Below are 26,091 nucleotides of genomic sequence, written 5' to 3'. Positions count from 1 at the left end.
TTTTTTTTTTTTTGTATTTTTGGTAAAGACAGGGTTTCACCATGTTGGCCAGACTGGTCTCGAACTCCTGACCTCGTGATCCACCCACCTTGGCCTCTCAAAGTGCTGGGATTAGAGGCGTGAACCACCGCACCCAGCCACAAGCTGGTTTTATTTTTATTTTTATTTTTTGTTTTTTTTTGAGATGGAGTCTCACTCTGTCGCCTAGGCTGGAATGCAGTGGCGCGATCTTGGCTCACTGCAACCTCCGCCTCCCAGGTTCAAGTGATTCTCTGCCTCAGCCTCACGAGTAGCTGGGATTACAGGCACCCGCCACCATGCCCAGCTAATTTTTCTATTTTTAGTAGAGATGGGGCTTCAACATCTTGGCCAGGCTGGTCTTGAACTCCTGATCTTGTGATCCACCCGCCTTGGCCCCCCAAAGTGCTGGGATTACAGGCGTGAGCCACGCGCCCGGCCCACAAGCTGCTTTTATAAATAGGTAGACTATGTTCGAGAGATTAAATACCTATAGCTACTTATTGAAGAGACAGAACATAAAACCAACAACAAAAGCCAAAGTAGAGGAGGGGAGGGGAAAGGAGGGCTTTCAAATTACACACAACCTCTACTTCACTACCCAGAGTCTAAAATGCACCCCAACAGGGAAGTGGCTTCCCACCTCCCCGCCCCACAGCTGAGGAATCACTGCAGTGAATGAGAGATGTGGCATTTCAAAATATAAGCATTCAGAAGACTGGAGACCATTATTATAAGTGAATTGCTCTGTTTGAAAAGTTCAACGTCCGGGAGGAGCACTACTAGGTGAAACACAATGGTCGCTAGGGTGTCATACTTCTCATTGCTGTTTCGTAAAATAACTCCATGAATAGTTGCACTGGAAAAGTTGAAAGACAACCCTTGCTTTATGGCAAAATCTAGTAAAAGGTGGGTCAGCCTACTCAAGAAGAAGATATGGTGTCACTGACTCTTACAGATAGGTTGTGTTCAAAGTCAGCAAATTAAAATTACCCTCACAAACCCCTTTTGGTCCATAACAGGGAGTCCGTTTTTGAGGATCATTTCAGAGGAAGTAGTGCCCTTTCACTCAACAAGAGAGGCCAAGCCCCTGAAAGAAGTTCCAGGAGTTGATACCAAAGAGGAATTCCCCATCTCCGGCTTACACTGGTGCATATACCCACTGAATAGGATGACGCACAAATTGCACATATTAATAAAATTAGTATGTCTTCTTCTAAGGGTGTATAGTTTAAGTTAAAGATATATATGTTATAATTCCACTATTTATAACTATCTCCAGGAATTATGTCCTTAATATAAGATCCTCTGGGTGCTCCCAAGTTCCCTGTAAACACAGACTTTGACCATCAACTGCTTCCCGGACCCTGCAAATACTAAGGCATCTTCTTGTTTAACGTGTATAGTCAGTACTTATTTTTTTTATGTTCTACAAAGTCACTGTGAACACTGAATTGGTGAACACTGAAGCACTGTTCCCAGGGGAATTACAAGTTAGGTTCCTGTGAGACCCTAGTCGCAACACTTAATCTGGTTTTATGTATGTTTCTGTTGAAGGTCACCTTATGTAATATATGTTGTTGACTCATGAATATTAAACTCACAGCCAATAGCACTGTAACTCATGCCTGAACGAAGCTTATCCAACACCTGTATTTTCTCTGTAAGCACATCACGGCCTTCTTGCCCTCAGGAACTCTAGACAGTGCTTTAGCATTATGCTTGGGGGTCATTTTAAACAGTGAAATCACCAACAGAAACCACAAAAATGTAGAAAGTACTGAACAGACCACGAAAGGAGCACTTGTTTAGAGGATGAGAGCTGAAACAAGAAAGCAGACAGTCAACCTCGGGCAGGGTCATTCAACCTCACCTGGAAATGCGTGCCATGGGCAGCTCAAACTTGCCACTCTGCACTTGTCCAGGAATGACTGTAGGCACACAGCTCAAACTTGCCACTCTGCACATGTCCAAGAATGACTGTGGAAGTGCCACAGATACTGACTTTGGGGTTACAAGTAGGCAAATTCACACACACAGAATCCACAAATAATAAGGATTGACTGTGTTAGGATCACGTAAGTCAACTCCCCTATGGCTCATTATATCCGTCTTTCTACTGTCCTGAAGTCGGTAAAAAGCAGTAAACTTTACACAACTCAGGCTGCGTACCTGTATTCTGAGCAACAAATGCCGGTTGGCGTGCTCCAGTTTCTTCTGTCGGTTTTCAAGTTCTTTTGCGCGTTGCTGTTCTCGTTGCAACTTTCGGATATAGTCCACGGATGCTTTTAAGATGGTTCCCTTGTTCCAGCGCATGTCTCTGCGATGAAAATGGAGGAAAACAGACATTTTTAGGATTTGAGGCTCAATGAAAATTCAATATTCAAAGCACTCCATTTCTTTTTGAACTTTTAAAATTTTTTTTTTATTTCAGTAGTTTTGGGGGAACAGGTGGTGCTTGGTTACATGGATAAGTTCTTTAGTGGTGATTTCTGCGATTTTGGTACAGCCACCACCCAAGCCGTGTACACTGTACCCAACGTGTAGTCTTTTATCCTCCCTCCCTTCCCCGCAAGTCCCCAAAGTCCATTGTATCATTTTTAAAAGCATTCAATTTTAAAAATAAAATAATCATACATTAATTATAGCTGCCATTCACGAGTGTTTGCCACGTGCCTAGTGTTGCCCACCCAGTTTGTACACATTGTCTTACTTAACCCAGACAAGCACCTTGTAAGAGAGAGACTTTGTGCACATGTTGAAACAGAGACAATTCAACTTGTCCTAGGCCACACAGTACTATACGACAGAGTCAGGACTTAAAGTTAGGTCTGTTGATTACAAAGTCAGTTTCCTTAAACACTATGTTAAAGAGTTATAGGTTTCTAAAACTATAAAAGTTAACTCAGTGAGAATAAACGATGGTAAAACAGATCTGTGAGATCTCACTACTAAATTGTTTATGGCATAAACCCAGCATCCTTCTTTTTTTTTTTTTTAATCAAGGATTATCATGGGCAGGCTATCTAGCCTCTCTTTGTCCATTTCCTCATCTACAAGTATCAGGTGGAACCGGTGAATGGAGGGTCATTAAACAAGTCACCAAGTAATTGATCCTCATCTGGGTTACATTAAGAACAACACAGAAGTTCTCCCATAAGAGGGACAGTTCCAGCCCCCAGAGAATTCCCTGGAGTTGATCCCTGGGGTCTGAACACCAAAGATGGCAACCCAGGGGAATGTCCTGAGATACCCACAGTGAGCGCAGAGACTTAATATTCAGAGCTAAGATCAAAGTAAGAGAAGTAACTTTAGCAGCCAGAGAGAAATGTAGTTAAAATAAATGATGCTTCACGTAGGCCAGCAAGAAGAGAAATCAGAACTGGGATATTTGAGGGGTCACTCAGTTTAAAAGAAGTGATTGTTTCAACCAATTATCTTGGGTTTTGCTTCCTTGTGAGATCCAATCAATCAATTATGCTTCTGAGTTTAAGAAAGGGTTTTCAAACTTTTTTTTTGTTTGGTAATAAGAGGGACTCTTTTTTTCACAGAATAGTGAATATAGATCTCCATTATATAAAATCGACAAATGCAGACTTGCTCTGGTGGGAGAAAAGGTACCGGGCTGAGACCCCAGTCTGTAAGACTGTGTCTCTATAGCAGCCCCAAGGCACATTCTAGAAACCTGGTGTGGGAAAACCACCATATAGATTATAGTCTGTTTTGTCTTAAAACAATGCCTACAATTAAAGATCATTATCAGTTCAGATTATAAACCCGCAAGTATTCTAATACAACGGGGAAAGAAGATATGCAAATAGAGGCTTTCACTGCAGCCCCATAATTTCATAATATGTTGCTAAAGAGATTCACATGCTACAGTTTAAAAGAATATGCTAAAAAGTGAAAGCTGATAAAGAAGAGGAAAATGGGAATTCAATTTCAACTATCATGCAAGACTGACTATAGGAAATGAAGGTCACAGCCCTTTAGTAGGATAAATTTGTGCTGCAGAACTGAGAATCTGAAATGTTTCGGGTTTGAAAATGCCTTTCCTTGAAACCTGGGAAAGCAAAACATTGAAGATGGAATTGTTCTTGTACATTCATCAAAACCACCTCACAATAGGTAATGGTTTTATTTTATTTTGTTACAAATTCTCTAACAGTAACGTGAACAGCAAATTTAATAAGCCTTGCATGAATAATACTTGATTTCATCTTTACATTTTATTAGGTAGCTAAAAGGTCATATTCAAAGGCTAATTTCACAGAATGCCTGTGGGGGCCATTAAAATGTATACATTTTCTAGCCCCTTGCTTCAAATGGGCCAATTTCTAATGGATAAAAACTGTGTGTTTGTTGTCCTATCTGCTGACGTTGCAGGTAACTATAGGCTGGTAGGAAAGACTTGAGAAAATCATCTTTACAGCTGTTATCTCTGAAGGGCACAGGGTGGGTAAAGAGAGACCAAAAGCTGAAATCTAAATTAGCTGACCTGTACTTAATAAGAGGATTAAAACACTACTTTTTTTCCCCTACAATGGTAAAACATACAAAGAGTAGGCAAGTTTTCATAAAAATAATTGACCCTTTTTGTCTGTTGAGTATCATTAAACTTTAAGTCTCTAATGTCTGTTCATCAGTGCCTATTTAGAGATACTGTACAAGTCAAAGAGCAAACAGTCAACAAATCTAGCTGTAACAACTATTGAAAGTTCTGTTCTGCATGAACCATTAAAGGAAATTTTTTTTAAGCTCAGTATTTGTTTGCAAAGAATTCTTAGGTTTCAGAAAGCCACCTCCTCACAACCAAAACATCTAGTGTCCAACAATCCTTTTGCACAATTCAATGCTTTTGTCTTGAAATTTTAGCTTGATGAGACTAACCAAAAGAAAGGTGTAAGAAGAATTTAGGAATAGAACCAAAGGGAGAGGGGAGACTTATTTACTTTAGTTTTTACAACTGCATTTTTTACAACGTATGAAAAAACATTCAGGTATGAAAAATATATGATGCAGATTAACACGCGATTGTACTCACGGATCATTTGACTTGGGAATCAAAGTACCTAGTTCTTTAATGCGGTCATTTATGTTAAATCTTCTTCTTCGTTCAACTTCAAGAAAAGAGCACAGGAAAGGCTATTAGTAACAGTGCCATGTATGCATTTAGCATATCTCATTAAAGGCATGTGCATATTAACTTCTCCAGGTCATGACAATGGAAACCTGAACCTACTTTTTCCCTATTTTTACTATGTTCTTGGTATTGCAGTTAAACATGAGCTACATTTCTTTATCATTTCCAAAGCCCTTAGATACAGACGATTTCTCATTTGCTCTTATAACAACCCTGAAATCAGTTACTAACCTTAGTTACAAATAATGAAATTGCCTTGGAGATACTGTTATTAGGGACTTGGCGAGGACATCCAACAATACCTGGTGAAAGCCCAAATTCTAACCTAAACCCTTAGAGCAGAAGTCAGCAAACTTTCTGAAAAGAGCCAGGAAGTTAGTACTTCTGGCTTTGTGGGATAAGTAGCAAAATTGAGGATATTATGCAGATATTTACTTAAGCGGAGGGAAAACAAATTTCCACACATTTTTTACTGACAAAATTCAAAATATACGAGTACAGTTTTTTGCAAGGCAAATCTAATGAAAAGCATTAGAATTTGCTTGTCATGCTGAAATTTGCATTGTATATAATTTTCATGTCACAGGTTTTTTTTTAGCATTTATTTATTTATTGAGACGGAGTCTTGCTCTGTCACCCAGGCTGGAGTGCAGTGGTAGGATCTCAGCTCACTGCAACCTCCATCTCCTGGGTCATGAGATTCTTGTGCTTCAGCCTCCCAAGTAGCTGGGACTACAGGCACGTGCCACCACACCTGACTAATTTTTGTACTTTTAGTAGAGAGAGGGGTTTCACTGTGTTGGCCAGGTTGGTCTCGAGCTCCTGACCTCAAGTGATCTATCCGCCTCAGCCTCCCAAAGTGCTGGGATTACAGGTGTGAGCCACTGCGCCCAGCCTTTTTTAACCATTTAAAAATGTAAAAAACATTCTTAACTCATGGGCCACACAAAAAACCCACGCCCTAGCCTAGTGCTACCCAACAGAAATATAATATAATTTACATATAAGTTTAAATTTTCTAGTAGTACTATTTAAAAAGTAAAAAGAAAGACATGAAATTAACATTTTCTTAAATCCATTATATCCAAAATATTATTATTTTAACAGGCAATCAATGTAAACATTTACAAATTAAGTACTTAACATTCTTTTCTTCACTCTAAGTTTTTGGAATCCAGGGCGCATTTTACACTTTCAGTTTTACGTCACAATTTGGACCAGCCATATTTCAAGTCTGAGTAGGCACCGGTGGTGAATGGCTACTGTACTAGATAGCACAGCCCTAGAACTGAAGTCTAGCATTTTTAGCTATACCATGAATCTTCACAGCATTCCTATTTTATAAATCTCAGTGTAAGGTCAACTATCATCTTCTTAGGGGAGGATGACATAATAAGGCATATGACATGATAAATGTCTCTAATTAATGTAGTCAAACAAATAAATTCCAAATAATTTAAAGTCTAACAAAATGGATTAAAGTTGTTAATAGTTACTCTAAATACCAGAATATATGCTTCTTTTTGTTCCACTAATAGTCTGTACACCTAGATAAATAATGTGATTCCCTGCTTTCCCAACATAAATTGCAGTTTGTTTTGGCTGAGGGATTATTCCAATGATGAAATCCGTTTTATATAATACGAAGTCCTACCATTAGGCTTGTATAAAATAGAAACCCTAAGTGATGGTCAATGGTTTTGAAGAAGGAATTGTGGGGTCCTTGATCCACTAGCTAACCTTCCCCAAAACTCTGAAGTATGATACTTTCTTCTTTTTTTTTTTCCAAGCACATAATAATCATAAAATTACTCTAGCCCCTCTGGCTCCTTGCTATTCCTCAAGCAAGCCAGACACGCCCCATTGGAGGACTTCATATGGCTGTTCCACCTGCCTGGAACACCGTACCTCCAGATATGTGAACGGCACTGCACTCACCTCCCTCAGGTAGACTCAGATTTACCTAAGAGACTTTCTGGTCACCCTCTTTGAAACTGATTCACTACCTCCCATGTCCATGCTGACACTATACTCCCTTGCCTGCCCTTTGACTCCACGTGGAACTTTCTGCCATCCCATATTCATGTATCCCATTGATCTATTTGTTATGTTTATTCACTGTTGCATTCCAAGTAACCTTGTGCATCTGGCACATAGTACGCTCTCAACAAATATGTGTTAAATAAGAAACAAAACATTTAAAGTGGGATCATACTAAAAAGGACTCTGCATCTTTTTTTCATTCACCAGCATATAGCTGACACCTTTCACTGTCAATATTTAGGTGTACTACATTTTATTTTTAGTTCAGTGACTTCCCTTTCCAATCATTTATTAGAAAGAAGATATAAGCTAGTAAAAAATTTCAAAAAATACAAAGGTGTATTAAAGAAAAAGTAAAAGCCAAGTCTTTATACTATCCAACATCTATATGCCTGGGCAAATTGTCACTGATAAGGGTGATGTCTAGATTGTCTCCCAAGCACATATACATTCATATAAACACATACACAAGCACGTCTCTCCCCAGTGTGCTATTTTTACACAATGGGATATTATACATATTATTCTGCCCCTTGCTCATCTTACTCAGCAATACATGGTAGATGACCCCTAACTCAAAGGCAAGCTTCCCAGGATGGGAAACTCATTTTCTGGTTCACATTGTAGAAAAGTGCCTCACACAAAACAGGGGCGCTCTCGCTCTCTTTCTTTCTCTGTCTCTGTCTCTCTGTCTCTCTCTCTCTCTCTCTCTCTATATATATATACATATATATATACACACATACATATATACATATACATACATATATATACACATACATATATACATATACATACATATATATATATACATACACATACACACATACATACAGTAATGGCTGATTGAATGAGTGAATAAATGAATGTATCCTTTTGTACATTTTGGCAAGTATTCTTACAAAATAAATTCCTAGAAGAGGAACAGCTTGACTAAGGGGCAATCTAACCTTGAGTATTAATTCCCAATGGTTGGCTGAGACTTTTAGATTGCTTCATAGCCTTCAGAGTTTGAGCTGATCATGTTTGCACTTTACTGACAACCTTGACCTTGAGAGTTCAGGTGCCTAATTACAGGTATCTATTGTTTTTGACAAGATCCAACTCAGTTTTCCACATCTCACTTAAGTAGTTTTGGATAATGCCTAATTATCTTGTTTCTAAGGTGTTTTAAAAGAAGAAATATCTTAGGGTAAAATTACTTAGAAGCTGGAGGAGGCCTTGGAGATAACAGTTTATCTCTTGGTTAAAAGATAAGGAGAGCTTCTTACACTTGACATGAGAACTGGGGAGGGGTGTAGCTTTTAAAGTAAAAACCAGCACCCTCAGGACCCAGAAGTTGTGCCTCTCAGTTCGGTTTCTAACCTAGAGAAACAAACTTTCTTGTACACAAAGAGACACATATAAAAATGTTAACTGTGGCATTGCTTATGATAGGAAAAAACTAGAAACAACATAAACTCACAGCAGTTGGGAAGTTACTAAATATCATATAGTCACACTGTAAAATACTATGCAATTTGTTTTCAAAAAGTAGATAGATCTAGATTTCTAACAGCAAAAGGTCTTCAAAACATGCTGCTTAGTAGAAAAAAATCAACATAAAATGGACAATATGATACCGTTTGTGTTAAAACATATAGAAATCCATACGATTTATTTTCTGTGTGCATGTGTCTATATTCTTAACACACAGAAAAAGGTCAGGAAGAGCAATGCCAAATTGAAACCAACATGCATATTCCTGGGGACTAAAGGAGAACTCTGGCCTTATTCTATCATTTTTATAAGGAGAAAGTGTTTATATATGACTCACATTCTTAAAAATCAATTTAAGAAACAGAGGACATGAGGCCATGAGATGAGAAATTCACACACAATTTCCTACCTCCAAGCCCAATCCCTTTTTAAAAAAATCTGTGCAACTTGTCTTACTTGTTTATATTAAACCAAAATTAAAGTATTCGTAGGAGACAACTTGAAGATTTGATCAAGAGTAAATTAAACACGTAAAAAATATTTTAAATGCTTTAGGACTATTTTTTTTAAGTCACGAATAACGTCAGAAATTTAGGAGGCTGCCTCATCCATTTACTCCCCTTCAGATCTGTTTCTTTCTTTCTTTTTCTTTCAAATCTCATTGGAGAAGGTGCTTCCCTAATCCCCTTTTGTTAATAAGTTCCAGTGTGAGCAACACTTATAATTGGGTAGTTGGGGATCAATTCTCCCTCTTACCAAAAAAGAGAGAGAGAGAGAGAGAGAAAACCACTACTAGAAACAAGAAAAATAAAAACTCTTCAGAAACTGAAAATAAGTATATATACAAAATTCAATTTGATCTGAGATAAAATATGGGGAAAATATATACCTTGGTTTCTGTCAAATACAATTTTCTTCCATAAGAGATAATTTTAACAGCTGTAGGAATCAATTCTCCTCTACAGAATTTCTGGAAACATTTTTGATATATGGGGAACATTAATATCAAATGTCATGAACATAAATAAAACCAACTTACTCAGGTTGTGATTGTCCTTTTTCTGCCTCTCTTTGGCCAGTGCTCTTGCTTCAGACTCTGTGGGAAAAATACACGCTGTGCACGTGAATGAAGTCATTAGAAGTTGGAACTGTTTGAAGTTGCACAAAACGTAAACTACAAAATATCTCATTTCCCAAACATACGGAAGCTTATTTGACTTGACTCTAAGTAAAAATATGTTTTTTAAAAAATGATATCTTTCTAAAAAGCTTGCATGTTTTCAAAAGCAATATATATCATATATACAATATGTAAAAACTGGGCTTCCACAAAATGGTAAAAAAAACCCTGGTAAAAATTATATATAGCACACTGTAAACATATATAGATACTAGCAAGAAAGAAATCGATAATTAGAAAACTATGTCAATTTGCTGTTGATACTCTATTATCAGGGGTCTGATATATTTTCTTTTCAGGCCTTAGAAGCTTTCAATCCTTTTTTGATGCCTGTGTAACATGCTGATATAAAAACTGAGTAGTGGCCCAGCATGGTTGCTTGCACCTGTAATTCCAGCACTTTGGGAAGTGGAAGTGGAAAGATCACTTGAGCCCAGGAGTTCAAGATCAGCCTTGGTCTTTACAAAAAATAAAAAAAAATAAGTCCAGCATGGTGGTGCATGCTTGCAGTCCCAGCTACGGGAGGCTGAGGTGGGAGGATCACTTGAGCCCAGGAGGTCGAGGTTGCAGTGAGCCGTGATCACACCACTGCACACCAGCTCAGGAGACACAGAGAGACCCTGTCTCAAAAAAAAAAAAAAAAAAAAAAGCTGCCAAATTGGATCTCTGTCTCTTCTGACTAGTTCACTACTTCATAGAATGAACTCATTTTTTCAGAAGTTGGTGCCAGATTCTGTTAAAAACTGCTGTAATGAAATCATCTAATAACTTAGGAACCACTATTTACTAGCTTGAGTCTATAAAAACAAAATAGGAATAGAGGCATTTGGTGGCAACTGCAATTGGAAAGCTCTATTTGCGTAGCAACTCTTGTGAGATCTCTGGGATAAGAGATTACTTTTTGCCTTACAGATAACAAAACAAAACAAAACAGAATTAAAAACAAAACAAAACATGTTACTTGACCAATCTGGGGATCCAGAAAGCTCTGTTATTTCCTTTTCAGAAGTGATAGCTTAAGCATTACACTACCATAATTTAGAATTTTATCTCAAAATAGAAATCTTTTTAGCATAACTTATAGCCACTGAAGCATATATATATATACACCATATATATTTATTATATGGGTGTTATATATGTATATATGCATATCTATATGCATACATCCATGTATATATGCATATATATGCATATCTATGTGTGTGTGTGTGTATCTGTGTGTATATATATATATATATAAAACTCAGAAGTTGAATTCTTTCAGTTGTGATGGTCAGTTCAAATCATTTTCTAGTTTTTTTTTCCTCACACAGAAGCATGACTTACATACCCTCCACTTCAATGATTCTTAAGTTGTTGTTGTTGTTGTTTTGTTTTGTTTTGCTTTGTTTTGAGACAGGACTCATTCCTCTTGCCCAGGCTGGAGTGCAGTGGTGTGATCACAGCTCATTGCAGCCTGGAACTCCTGAGCTCAAGCGATCTGCCTGCCTCAGCTTCCCAAACTGCTGAGATTACAGGCGTGAGCTACTGTGCCTGCCCGACGATTCTTGCTTTTGTTGTTGTTGTTGTCTTGCAGTAATTTTCCTTTTTGGTAGGGTAGCTACTTGTGTTTTGGTTTTGGATGGTTTTTACTTATTAATTACTCTTTTCACTCAAATCCATGGTTTTTAAAAAACATCTTTCTCCTGCTTATTTTCTAAAAAAAATTTTTTTAAGACATCCTTGACTGGAACAGGAATTCTCTGTACCAAATCCATATTCCATATTCTCAGTCTGTTCATCCAATCCTGCAGGATGCAAGGATCAAATAATAAAAAGAGGGGTGTGGTAAGGGCCATAAAATTCACCATGGTAGAATGCCAGTTCTAATATAGTTTCCACCATGTTTTAATGACCAAATAAATGCCTTCCCTAAAGCATTAAGCAAAGTAGAGAAATAAGTAATTTCACACTTGCCTCAAGAACAAATAATATCCATTGCTCCATTTTATAATTGTTTCCCCTCTGTGTAATAAATCTTTTGCACACAATACAGCAAAAGACAACAGGAGGCATCTGAAGATGTGAGAAATATATTCTTATGCTATCCCAATTGTAGGCCTGAATGTGTGTCAAAGGAAAATTCAGATCTGGGTTCTCAAATGCAAATGCCTCTAAGGGCTTGTAAGAAACATACATATCAGGTAGGGTGGAGACAGTTACAGCTGAAAGAGTTGCCTACTGTCCCCAACACAAAGGGGACCTTCACCACAGACACAGTGATTGGTGACACGCAGTAATGGTGGCCCCGATTCCCAGTATCTCAGGAGATTTTCAAGGATCTCCTTGAAAAAAACAGAATTTTCAAGTATAAATCCTCCGTCTTAAAATATTGCATAATGTTTTAACCACTGCAGAGACCTATAAAAGTTACGTCCGTGAGTTGGATATAGTTTGCACATCACTATATCAATAACTTTGTCTTATCAGGAAATGGACAGAAGTATGCAGTAAGAGGCACATTTACTAGGTGTTTACCTGTGAGCTCCCTTTTTATGTTGGGAAGGTTGGCTGGACAGGAGTTGCTGATGGTGAGGCCTGGTGGGGGCAGACCTTGGTTTCCATAAAGATCAATCAAGTTTCCTGAGACAGGCAACTAGAGAGAGACAAACAGTAACAGAAATTAACTGTTGAACGATTCCCATGTTTTTTCAGATAAAACCTATATCCTACTCTAGGATTTATTTAAGAAAAATTATTTGATACAAAAAATCATTTTTAAAATAGGAAAATATGAGATGTTTACTTTTTCATTCACTCACAGGCATTAAAAGAGAGGTACAGGATCTCCTCAACCAGTTCCCTTTGAGGCAGGAAAGCACAGTCTCACACCCATAAAATGATTACTCTAACTAGCCAATCAGTTTATTTTGAGCATGGAGACAATGAATAATGTGGTGAATGCATTATCTAGTACAACTAGTAGCATACAGTGGGTGTTCAGGAAATGTTGGCTATTATTGTAAAACAGGATTGTATATAAAATGACCTTTTCACCAAATAGGACTTTCCATTAAAGTTAATTTTGTTCCTTCCTTCTCGTATCCACCTCTTCTTCTCTCTTTTTCTTTTGCAAGGAAAAGCAATGAAAGTTTTTTTTTTAATTGGAAATGATTTCCTTATTGCTAGAGAGAAAAAGCGTTTCCTTGAAATTGAAATTTTCCACAAAGCCACAAGAGGGAGCCCACAGACTTTAAAAGAGAGCAAAAATTTACACTTTCAAAAGAATAATAATTAAAAAAAAAAAAAAAGTAAAAGAAATATTTAGCCTTCCCCAAGCTAGCGTCAGAGTTTTTCCTCCAGTTCTGAATGGGCTGTTTTAAAGCAGCGAGTCCTCCTTTGGTTGTGTATGTGCATTTCTTGGTAACTAGCTAGTTGCAGCAGTTTATAGGCCTGTTTTTGTAGAAAAGGCCCAAGTTGATCTCCCTTCCCATGCCCTGAAATACAGTTTGAAATAGTAACTATGGAGAAATCGTTGACTGACCTCACTTCTTCCACTGCAGACACATACCATTACTAGATTGATTCAAACAATTTCTATAACCATGATTACTGGGTAAGACTTAAAGTTGTTTAGCCCTCCCATTTCTTGATTACACATGGAATTGTATTCTACATCTGAGAAAAGTACATTCAGAAAGCATTTAGGTGTGATTAAAGTGTTTAGTGACTGAGAAGTATCTAGTAAAAACTGTATTCAACAGAGTACCTTGCATCCTCTCCAATGACCACTAACATACAGATGAAAATATACCACAAAATACAAGTCGAATGTGCTTCCCCTCATTGATAACCATTGCATCTATTTCTGTGATGGCCTCTAAACATATACTCTATGAATTAAACCCCTAGCTAAAGAGATTTGGGTGGGAGGCAATGGACATGGAATAAGATACTTCTTGATGGGTGAATCAGACACTGGCTCGAACAGAATTGGGGTGGGCAGGGAGGACAGACAGACCAGCAGAATACAACTCCCTCTTTTGCTCCTTTTTGAAAGCAGCGTTTATAGTATATGCATAAAACCTAATACACATACCCCCATACACATGCACAAAAATAGACATCGTGGTCATTTAAAATGCCCTTGTATCGTATTTCAAGGCCCTCTAACTAAGGAATTGATAAAAAGTGACTTTGATTATTAGCTGTCATTTCACTAAGTGGTTTTATTTTAAATAGGTTACCTTCTCAGGGTCAACCTTGCTCTGTGTGTGTGTTTAGTTTTATTCTTGTCCAATTTAACGCAAAATGAAAGGCACTCACATGTTTCAAAACAGCCCTGTAAAGTACCAGAAAGACTAAACTTATACAGCTGCCATGATGTCTGGTAACTCCTTGGATTCCAAAGCTTTATTCCCCTATCTTTTGAGAATTTTGGATTTTGGGAAAACTTTGAGGTTTTAACAAACCAAGAATGTGACTTGAAAATCCAAAGCAATAAGCTAAAAGAAAAATTATTCCACTTGCTCCAGAAAGGTAAATCACACATAAGGTTTTCATATGCAAATTGTATGCAAAACTCACTGTGTTATTATGATGATTTGTTAGGGATAAATAATAGCAACTGATACACATCTCCAAGTCATTGATAGACCTATGTTGAACAGATATCTAATTCTAAGCTTCTTCTGGACAAGAACATATTTTCTAACTATATTCTAAAGAAGAGATATGTACATGACTGAGAGAGAGAATGCTTTCTGCCATAGACAGCGAGATGGACAGGGTGGGGGAGACAAAGAGCAACGTGGGGGATACCTAGTGAGAAATGGATTGAGATGCATGAAAAACTACAGAAAGTACTGCTGTGATTAGTATGGATTGACGACAGTGCACACCAATAAGGGAAATGAATTAAAATCCCTATAGCAAGATGCCTCATTGGGCACTCTACTGAGATCAGACATCATTACTTCCAGTTGAAAAAGCTTATAGCCCTCTATCTACTTCTCTGAAAGATTTCCTGCTTCGGCTGCTTTTCCCATACTTGCTGATTAGGAGTGGGAAGCAGAAAGCATGGCAGAATATTTTGCTGGAGGTCATCTCATTTTTTGGGTGCCTACTTTGGGCCAAGCACAGAATTAAAATGGCACTTTGTGTATGGCATCTTACTGCTTTTTACAGAAAGAAAAGCCAAGATTTTTCCCATTGCCGAAGGAGGTTTTTGGTTGGAGGCTCATGTCCCATGTTAACAGCAGAACTGGGGGTGGGGAGAGTATCAACATGCTGATATTAACCAGTTAGAAACTACAAACTTTCAATTCATCTCCAATTAAACCTGAGGAAATAAAAACCCTGCTGCTTACTAGCCGAATGTGGATACTCCAATTTACCGATTAATGGTGCAGAACTTTATAGCCTGTGCTTAGGAGTCAGAGACCCGGATTAAAATCCTGCCTCTTTAGGAACTTGCTATGTGATATTAAGCAAGTTCTCTGAGGCTTAGTGTCTCCAGTTGAAAAGTGACAACATTCTTCTCACAGGGGTCTTATAAGATTTTATAAGATTTAATAGAGATAAAGTAGGTGAAACAGTGCCTGCTACTTCAGTGATCAATAAGTGGTAACTGCTATGATTAACAATACAGTATTATAATTTTCTAGGGAGTACTGGATTCCCACTTTACAGTTTTGACAGGTGAGCTAATTTTCACTTGATCAACAAAACCACTTGCTATGTTAATTACTAAGTACATTGTCAACGATTAGACAATTTTTTACCAGACTGCAATGCAAATCTAGGAACAGAAATCAGGGAATCTGCAAGGCTGAGGTGACCAGTCATTATTCCAAGTCAGGCATTCTACACTAGAGCTGATTTTGTTTCCCCGGATCAATATCTGGAGGTATTTTCAGTTGATGCACCTGCAGGGGATTTGCTGCTGGCATCCAGTGGGTGAAGGCCAGGGATGCTGTTGAGCATCCTAAAATGCACAGGACAGTCTCCCACCACAAAGACTTATCCATCCCAAATGTCAACAGTTCCACATTTGAGAAACTGTGTCCTAAATGGTGGTGTATGTTCTTTCTATCAACCGTTGTTATTTGCTGAAGCTACTAAAAGGAAGGTTGATGGAAATAATTTAAAATGTGTCTCCTAGCCATGCATTTTAAAGAAAGGATTCTGTAGTTGGTTCTTCTGCATTAGAAAACTTTCCCGATAAATATAGTTAACATTATAATTAGGTCAAAATAACACCTTTAGAGCTAAGAAAGAGGAAGAGACTTCTTCTATTAACATGTATATTTCACATCTTTGTGGGATTTTTATCCAGTCCATTTACCTAAATGACAAGATTTCACTTCCAGAGCACAAACTGCACCATGGACAGATGAAAGCCACAGTCCAATCCGGACAAACAAATTGAAGGAAGATGTGCCTGGGTCTATGCCCCCATACTGGTCTGAATTGAGTTCTTCAATGTTGTGCTCCACCAAAATGAATATTTTTCCAAGTAAATGATAATTGTAAAATGTTATTATTTTTTCTCTCTGGATGGTCCCCTTTTCTGAATATCAATTGAGCACTGTTAACACAAGTAAACTGGGACTTTTATTCTTTGTTTGTGATAGTACAAGAGGGCCCTTGTGCTCTCAGAATAGTTATTTCTAGACTTCAATTCCCTTAGGACAGTTTCCTCTCTAAGTGTTCCTTCCACTTTATTTTTTCCTAAGTAGTTAACTTGAAATAAAGCATTTCAAATAATCAAATAAAAGAAAAAAAATGCCTAACACGAAGAACATTAAACTTTACCGTGGGAAAAAAATTAAAATGTTAATAGGTTGCAGTAGCTTTGTTACTTAATTTTGACAACTAAAACCCAAGTTCATCAAGAATAAGAGCTAGTAACTTACTTTTAGTGAGAGCTTATCAGGGCCCAACTGTTCTAAATGCTTTTTGTGGGCTATCTCTTATAATTCTCCCATTAATTCTATTGCAGTAGATGTTATTATGATCCCCATTTTACAGACAAGGAAACACAAGCAGAGAGGTTGAATCACTCAGTCAAGAATATGTATTCAGATGTCTGGTTCAGACTCTGTGCTCCTAATGTTGAAGTTACATTGTCTTTCCCTTAATGGCAAAATGCTGAAATAGATTTGTTGAAAGAAGACTCTAATGGAGCGCCATTTAGCCTTTCCAGTATGGGGATACAGAAGAGAAGTGGATGCCGGGATAAAGTCAGTGACTTCTAAGGGTGGCTGCAGGGGACTCCTCTCCTGTCTGGGAGTTAATTCAACTCTGCCCAGAGGATCTTTCTTATCTGGAAATTCACTTGAGATGGCCTCTCTGCTCCTGAATTGTCCTTCTCCCCTCAAGGGCTAAAAGAGTCTCCCCCTTCTAGACTGGTAACCCCCGTGAGAACAGGAAGCACACCTTAGTCACCTTCGCCTCCACAGCACCTTGCCTGGTGCTGGCCACCTATTAGGCATATCCATAAATGCTAAATTAATCTTTAATATAGTTTAGGAACAACCAGATAATGAAGGAACAAGGCCTCAACGCTAATGTAGATGGAATGAAGAGGTATGAGGATTCATTCTACTTTTTTATTTTTAAATGTGTTTTTTAAAAACAGGGTCTTGCTCTGTTGCCCAGGCTAAAGGACAGTGGCATGATCATGATTCATTGCATCCTTGAACTCTTGGTCTCAAGTGATCCTCCCATCTCAGCCTCCTGAGTAGCTAGGACTACAGGTATGTACTACTACCCCACCCAGCTAATTATTTACATTTTTACAGAGACGGATTCTCTCTGTGTTGCCTAGGCTGATCTCCAACTCCTGGTCTCAAGTGATCCTCCTGCCTCAGCCTCCCAAAGTACTAGGATTACAGGCGTGAACCATGGGCCCAGCCAGGTATTCATTCTAAAGGACAGAAGCATATATGGGGTCATGACAACTGTCTTCAGAAGGGGTGGTATGTGGAAAAGTTCTCCATGAAGCAAACTGGGACCCATGCTGCAATTTACAGAGTTATTTACTGTGAGGGATATTGTGAGATAGATATGTCTCACAGATAGCTAACATAGAGCTTGATACATTATAGGGGCTCAGTGAAGATCAGCTGAATAAACAAATACTATCAATATTATTTGATATTATAATTAATAAGTTATACTTAATAATTTAGATAACATTATTGAATACAACTTATGTTTCCAATGCTAAATACTACAGATGCTTTACCAAGTGAGTTGACCACATAATATAGGTATATATAACAGCCCCATTTTACAGATGGGGAAACGTAGGGTTTCAGGAAGCTAAATAACATGCAAGGTCACAGAGGAAATGGAAGATTCAGGGTTTGACCCCAGATCTGGTCAGAAACCTCCAAATTCTAACCATTGTGCTTTGCTATTTCCCTAGTGAGCTAGTACAGATCCTTTTATGGAGGCTTCCAAGAAGCTGGATGCCTTGATTTTTTTGTGGAGAATACTAACGAGATGCAAGAGAAGGTCAGGCCAGGTGTAGTGGCACACACCTATAATCCCAGCTACTTGAGGGAGGAAGATCACTTGAGCCCAGGAGCTCAAGATCAGCCTGGGCAACAAAATGAAACCCTGTAACAAAAAAAAAAAAAAAAAAAAAAAAAAAAAGAGGAGGCTAATGCATTGAGTACTAGGTTAGACCAAATGATATCAAAGGTCTTTGCCATTACAAAAAAAGTCAATGATTTTACAGAATCATGTCAATTCTACAGTTCACTTGAGTGTGCCCAGGGACCCATTTGACACCACTAGCAAAATGACCACTCTCACAGCAAAGTTCTTTTGAGATGACTGGGCCATTGCTAATTAATGCTGCTAGAGCAGTGAAATGTAAATATACCCATGTCTTTGGGTATATTTATAAATTCCCCAGGGCATGCTCCCCCAAGTGTTTTACTCATGTTTGTCCTAGGATTCTGAGTGCTAGATAAGTGTAGTTGGCCTCATGGGATGCAACAACTTGTAAGCAGGAAGGTTCCACAGAAGCCAACCAAGGATTCCAAGAGGTTCGGAGAGTATGGCATGGAAACTTTTATCACAATGGTAGAACACCTGGTTCTTCCAAAATCAGGGGGTGGGTTTAAATGGGCAGAAAGTAGACAAACTCTAAATATCATAAAAGAAGCTTGAGGTTTCAAGGGAAGTCCTCACCCCACATGAGTTCAAGGAAGTGAACTTGAAGAATTGGATCAAGATGGATTTAAAAAAAAAGAAAAGAAAATGCTAACTATAAGACTCAATTTTCTGAGGATTCTGGTGTACCTAAGTAAGTGTTATTTTGTCCTTTGACCAAGGGAATTTACTACTGGAAGTTAGTCATACCTTTAAAAAATTTCATTATGGTAAAAAACACATAGGATAAAATTTGCCGTCTTAACCAATTTTAAGTGTATGGTTCAGTAGTGTTATGTATGTTCACAATGTTATCAAACAGATCTCCAGAATTTTTCATCTTGCAAATCCGAAGCTCCATACCCATTAAACAACTCCCCTTTTCCCTTTCCTCTCAATAAATATTGGTCTTTAAAACACTAGTTATTAAGAATATGATAGTCTCATAGCATTGCTCTCAGAGGAAACGGAAAAGGATTGGAGAAGGCATTCAAAGACCTACCAAGCAGGCCTGGCTTTGATACACCCAAGCTATGTAATCTTGCGTAAGACTGTCTAACCTAGTTACAGTTTAAAACTGAGGGCAATGATACCATCCAAACTTGACTCACAGAATAACTGCAAGGACTAAATAAGATCTGCAATAAGACTTTGGTAAAACAGTAACATAAGACTAAAATGTAAGGAATGAAGGAAAATAAACAATATAGGCAAGCCTCTAAATTACAGAGAAAAACAAGTAACATACAATAGCAAATAGGACCACTTGTTTATGAACTGAAGTTGGAATAAATTTTGCTGTTGGAGAAGGGTAACCCCAATGTCCCTCTATCACCTAAGAATATGAAAAAACCTTCTTGAAAAACTGCACCAACTTTTTCAGGCCAACTAGAGCACCACTGTGAATAGTGCAGTTCACAATGGTTCCCTTGGCTGCAGTGTACTGGGTTGGGCATTAGATGTCAAGGGAATTGGAAGGGCTAATGCCCTGTCAAAACTGCCCGTGGACTCCAGGGAATGTAGAGTTTTATCATGGGATTATTCATAAACTCATAAAAACTTCTTAATTTCTGATGTTAAAGTCACTTATTTGTGATCCTGAGATAATTCTCCATTTTACTATTAATACATTTAATCAGTGAACCAGTTACAAAGATACAATAAAAGTTTAAGAAAAAAGAACAGAACCCTGGAAACACCTCAAGATTTTCTACTTAAAAAAAGGTTATCAATACCGTATTTGCCATTTGCAAAGCAGGATCCATCAAGCCCAAGATTTCCTCATTATAACTTGATTCTAGGCTAATGATGTCATCGATTACATCATCCATCTGTAGGAAAAAGGGTAAGAGAAGAGAGACAAAAATAAATAAACTATGCAACACAACCTAAAAAGAGACTCATGGTCTTTTTTTACCCAAAGCAATAATGGTCTTTAGTTAGATTCTAAGAAGTAACTGTCCTCTTTCCACTAAAATAGTATTGAAGTATAAAATAGTATTGAAGACCATTAACACGAATAGGTGATGAGAATAATACTTGCAGCCAGCATTTAATGAGTGATTATGAGTTGCCAAGCATTGGGTTCAAGGATTTTCATAGGCTAAGATTTTGCCCTAACGAAAACCGTGTCATGGCAGGTACTATTATTATAGCAATTTTCCAGGTGAAATAAATGAGAAGCAGCTTGCCCAAAGTCACACACTGAAGAAAGACTGGAGCCACAATTTAACCCATGCTTTCACAACTATGCTAAACTGCCTGCCCTAAACAGGAGAGATGTACCACAGCACTTCATCTTGAATGACAGCTGTCATTCTACTTCCTTTTTTCCCTAAAGACGATGGCCCCTACCCTTTTCTTGCAGAAGGAAAACACCGTCTGTAGTGTTCCACAGGGAAGTGTGGACACTGTGGCTCCCAGGCCACTGGCTATCCCTGCACCCATCTTACAGTGACTTGTAAAATAAGTTTCTCCTTGTACAGCTACCAGTGTGCTTGGTACTCCCCAAGGAGTACACCAGGATGAGGTTATCATTACAGTCGTGGAGCTGACATTCCCACTAGATCAATTTTATTTCTAAAGTACCAAAACATCAGTTATGATAATAAACAACAGTGATTACATGTGCATTGCAGCAGTTGCAAAGACAAGCCTGTGAAAACATTTCTTCGTAAACACCTTATGTATTTGAGCTAGTTGGTGTGTCTGTGCTTGGGTCTTAACAGGACTTCATAGTTACACAATGAAATCACAGAACTAACAGGGATGCTCTTCTGTCTCTTGCCACTTCCATTAAAGAGGAGAGAATCCAAAATTCATAGGTTTGGGTTGGAATCCCAGTTCTCCTGCTTTCTAGATTAGGGCAAAGCCTCCAATCTTTTAAAGCCTCAGTTTCTCAATCTATAAAATGGGGGTTCATAATATTTACTGTCTTATGGATTCTTGTATGATTTCAGGACAAACTGTACAGAGCATTCAAAGTACCAGGAACATAGTAAACACTCAAAAAAGGAGTCTTATTAAGTGACCCCTAAAAAGAATAATTGGCCAGTTTTGAATAACTACTATCCACTGTTTGTTAGGTTCCATTTCTATTGACACCACTTTTATTTGTTTTGTTTGTCTTTAAGAGATGATTTTCTAATTGAGTTGGTAAATATGCAAATAGGCTAGGAAACTTATGAACAACATTTCCTTGCCACTTTTAATTTTGTTCTTAGAAAAATAAAATTAGTGGGCTTGATGTAATAGCATTTTTAAAATATTTTTTTTCTCTTATGACAAAAATAATGCAAGTTGATGACAGGAAACATAGAAAGGCAACAAATTTTGTTGCTTATCATTCTCTCCTATATCTATATACATGCATAGATATATAAATAGATATAGCATAATTTATATATCCATTAAATAGGATGTAATAGAAGAAACTTTAGTTACTTGGGAAAGCATCCATTATATGTTATTAAATTAATATAGTTTCAAAATGTATGTTCCATGAGATTCCATTTAGGAAACAATATCTAGATTATACACACACATCTTGGTTTTACTAATACAAAAATTGCTAACCTACAAATTTGTATAACATATATTGATTATGTTAAAGTACATATTTCATATCTTATTAAAATTTATGTACTTTAAGAAGTTTTTAATCTTTGCAGCAACTTAGGGGAAAAACACATTTTAGTTTATTCTCCCTTGTCATTATTTAATCATGAGATACTATGAGGAAAATGGCAATGTTCCTAGCTTTCTCTATAAAAAAAAAAAAACCAATGGGGGAAAAAAAACGCTTAAGTTTTCAGGAAGGTGTGATCCACCACAAATATAGATTCTCATTACAAAGTGTTCATCCTCAGGCTGCCAAGTCATTCAGTACCTGCATACAGGACGCTCGTGAATGTGTGTTCATGCCTGGGCACTCGCTCTCCGCCCTGTTTTGCTCTTCAAACTTATAAAATCCCTGCAAAAACACAAGCAAAAACAGCCTATAACTTGGATTTGCAAATGACTTTTTAATGACCTGTTCACACAAAGCTGATGGCACAGCAACAAGATGAACCAAGCTTTCAAACAAAGTGGAATCTGACCAAAAGATGAAATAATGAAGGAAGAACTTGTGTCAAATCATCTTGCTAGATGACAAATTTGGGTAGAGAAAAATAAAGCAGTTGGTTTGGGCATAGGGGCAAAGACTTTAGTCCCTCTAGAAATTAAAATCAATCCAACTTTAGAAAAGTTGCCTCCGAATTTGCATAAACACTTCATAGTCCATAGTACGGTAAATCCCATTGAGATGAAGCTCATCATCTCATAATTTGGAAATAATGAGCATTAAATCACAGCTCTCAGGTATTTGTATGCTCCAAATTTTGATGCACCAATTAGCTTGAAGGTAGTTTGAGTCTTGTCTCCAATCCAGCCTTTACCAAAGCAGATTTAAAGGGCAGTGGCAATTTTATTATGAAACAGAATGTATCCAGCAATTAAACCTTTGCGTTTCCGTTAAAGTCTCATGTGCTATATGATTCAAATCCATCCATGCATATTCCATTCTTTCTTCCCCCAACTCAGGGAGAAATAAAAATAATATTCCAGACATTCACAACAAGCGGAACTTCTAAACCGCATGTCCCACACCTCTTCTATTTTTGCTTTTCCTTTTCCACCTCCCCTTCTCCTCTCTCTGCGTTCTCACTGCTTCATAAACTGAAAGGCATGGAAGAGAAGAGAGCACTCAGCTAAGGAAGAAGAAGCAAGTGGCGAAAGTGTCCTCGCCTCCACATTTCACTTGGAGAGGGCCAGGTCTCCCGTCATGTGCTCTACACCCAATAACCCCGCGACGGAGACAACAGGCTGGAATGCCACAGCCACGATGGTGAATCGGGGACAAAGGCTGGTAAATGTGGCCACAAGGACAAACTAGAGTCCACAGTTAAGTGTGGGAATCATATTCAACAGACAAGTTATTTAGCATAAGAAAACAGGAGAGGAGAGGAGACATGAATTACCTCTTTTTCACAGTTGGAGTTAAGCGTAAGCATAGCCATGGGGCTGTTGGGTGCGCTGCTCCCCGGCACCGGTGGCATGACATGATCGCCAGGCTGGTTTGGACATGGCAAGCTCAGGACTTGGTTGGCATGTTTATTTGCTAAAGTGGTAGAAAGGTACTGCTTTACCTGCTGCCGTTGGGCTTGCTGTATGTGGTACTTGGTGGGGTTTTCGAGGTGGGTCTGCACCTGAACATAGCCATGGAGGGAAAAGAAGACAGCGCTGTTATTTGTGAGTTTCAGACGGCTCTTCCTTCAGGCACAAACATGAAACTGACCAGGCCACCAACAGAATAAATTATTAAGCCTTTGTTATGTACCAGGCACTGTGCTAACGGATTTTGATATTACTGAAGTTTAAAGTCTAACTAGTAGGATTTGGGGTAATACTTTGCCCTATTTTATTTCCCTGCTAATTAACTATACATCTCTTTCAAACCTTGTATCCTTCTTCTCATATCTAATAATTAAAAGTTTGAAATTATCTTAGGGCAAAAATTTCCCCAACACACATGAAAGGGTTTATTAAGATCAAACAACAATGTAGAAGTGGCATAATTGTTTGTTTCACTTTCCTTGGCGAACAGAACAGCTTTCTTTTTAAAACACACACACATATACACACACACACACACACACACACACACACACACACACACCTCCTTAAGAACCAACTGTGTAAAATGGCTGTAGAAAATAAATATAAATCTTCCAATGATTAAATCAACTAGTTGTGGATTAATTCTCCCACTTTTCATTTGGACATGATTATTCAACGTTGTAATTAAGAAAAAACTCAACATAAAAAGCAATTCTACATTAAGTAGTTTCTTTCAAATGCATAACACTTACACGTATGTGTTTTAAAAGACATGACTATTAACAAGCCAACAGGATGTTTTTTCTCCTTTCCTACAGACATTAATTCAGAATGAGAAATACTTTTCCCCAAAAAACAACATTATTCAATTTTAAGTCACTTTTTTCTTGATAAAGACAATTTAATCTTATGAGCAATGAACAGCAGCTGATGAAGATAGTTTAGCCACACACTAGGCAAAAAAAAAAAAAAAAAAAGAATCCTACTAATATTTACTTTGTTCAAAACTACATTGAATTACTTCTTATGGCATCAAATAATAAACAGCATTAAAAGAGCAGATTTATACTTATTGAAAACAGTATGTCTATTACAATAACAAAAAGTGGATTAAATCAATTTATTGCATTATATTTCAAAGACTGAATATGAGTCAGAATAAATCTCACCTGATAGTGATTATATTCTAGCATTTCCAGCATAACAACGTTTTAGGTGGCACCAATCCAGTGAGAGACGGTAGACTATCCCTCCCTCTACTTTCTATAATTCCAATTTGAAGATGGACTGGCAAAGAGAAGGTACTATAAACAAGGTATCCCGAGACACCACCGGAAACTTTATCACAGAAGCCCTGCTTATAATAACCTAAGCTAATTAGTTATGCATGTAAAAAAAAACGTTCACATAAGGGCCTTTTTTTTGGAAGCCCTATGAGTTTGGTCTTAAATGTTGATATCAATTTTCCCCCCTGGCTTGACGTCATGCTTTTTTTCATAAATATAAAAGAACCTTTTTAAGTGACGAGCTATCAAAGTCAAACTCACTGTCAGATCAAGGCCAATTCACTATTCATCTTTAGTTCCAGTAGTATTAATAGACAATGGTATTTCTCTTTCAGCAATAGGTTAATAGCAGGATGCCCCTTTGGAGGAGACATCATCTAAAAGCTACTATTACATGAGACTTTTCCAATGGCCGAATAACTGCCACTTCCGACTGCAGGATGACTATCTTTTAGTATAGAAGAGAAGAGACTCTGTGCTGAATGTTCAAGTTCAACAGCCTCTTCTTGCATCCTGGTCTTAATATGCACCTTATTCTTAGCTACATAGATGTGTAACCTGCCTATTGACCTCACATCAGGAAGACCGGGCACTATCCTAAATAGAACATAGCACACATAGAAGTGGATATATATTTATGTGGATAATAAGAAATAAATATCTCCCCTATTTAACTCTCAAATGAAAAAAGCATGAGCATTTTTGCTGAGAATTTTAAAATATTATTCTTAAGATTACAGAAGAATGAGTTATCATATACAACACTGATATATTTACATATTTATTCCTTTATTCATTCATTACTGACTGTTAAGTGTTAAACACTGTACAAAGCATAGAATATACATTGTGAACAAACAGATATAGTTTCCAGCTTTATGAAACTTATATTCTGGGGTGAGGCAAAAAAAGAAAAGAGGAAAGCAAATATATACTTATAAATTATGATAAATGCTTAATATCTACTGCTGACAAATGTTATGTTAAGCTAAAAATTTGAAGTTCAATAATGTTGTCTAAATGCCCAGGATAATGCAGTCCGTTAGGTTGACAATCTCATATTGTTTCAAATGACTGATTTAATATGTACACAGAGGTTCACAGAGATGTTTTTTTATAAAGGGTCCAGACAT

The 26,091-nt window shown here is 37.6% G+C and overlaps 1 protein-coding gene across 6 annotated transcripts in view; it reads right to left on the bottom strand.

Annotated features, from left to right (window-relative positions):
• MITF (melanocyte inducing transcription factor) overlaps nt 1-26,091 on the bottom strand; it is a 228,029-nt gene that overhangs the window by 6,750 nt on the left and 195,188 nt on the right. For 3 of the 6 annotated variants that reach the window (XM_008963956.4, XM_063602816.1, XM_063602818.1), the window contains exons 3-9: nt 23,534-23,761; nt 22,402-22,485; nt 20,249-20,344; nt 12,384-12,501; nt 9,723-9,797; nt 5,063-5,138; nt 2,191-2,338 (exon numbers count right to left, since the gene is read on the bottom strand). In XM_008963956.4, coding sequence (XP_008962204.1) covers nt 2,191-2,338; nt 5,063-5,138; nt 9,723-9,797; nt 12,384-12,501; nt 20,249-20,344; nt 22,402-22,485; nt 23,534-23,761 — 825 coding nt within the window. The remainder of the gene's footprint in view (nt 1-2,190; nt 2,339-5,062; nt 5,139-9,722; nt 9,798-12,383; nt 12,502-20,248; nt 20,345-22,401; nt 22,486-23,533; nt 23,762-26,091) is intronic. The other 3 variants (XM_063602817.1, XM_003811576.5, XM_003811577.5) reach the window with 1 other exon arrangement.

Source organism: Pan paniscus, chromosome 2, assembly GCF_029289425.2.
Source record: "Pan paniscus chromosome 2, NHGRI_mPanPan1-v2.0_pri, whole genome shotgun sequence".
Classification (NCBI taxonomy): domain Eukaryota; kingdom Metazoa; phylum Chordata; class Mammalia; order Primates; family Hominidae; genus Pan; species Pan paniscus.
The sequence above is the reverse complement of the archived record's forward strand: the minus strand, read 5'-3'. Positions and strand labels throughout refer to the sequence as shown.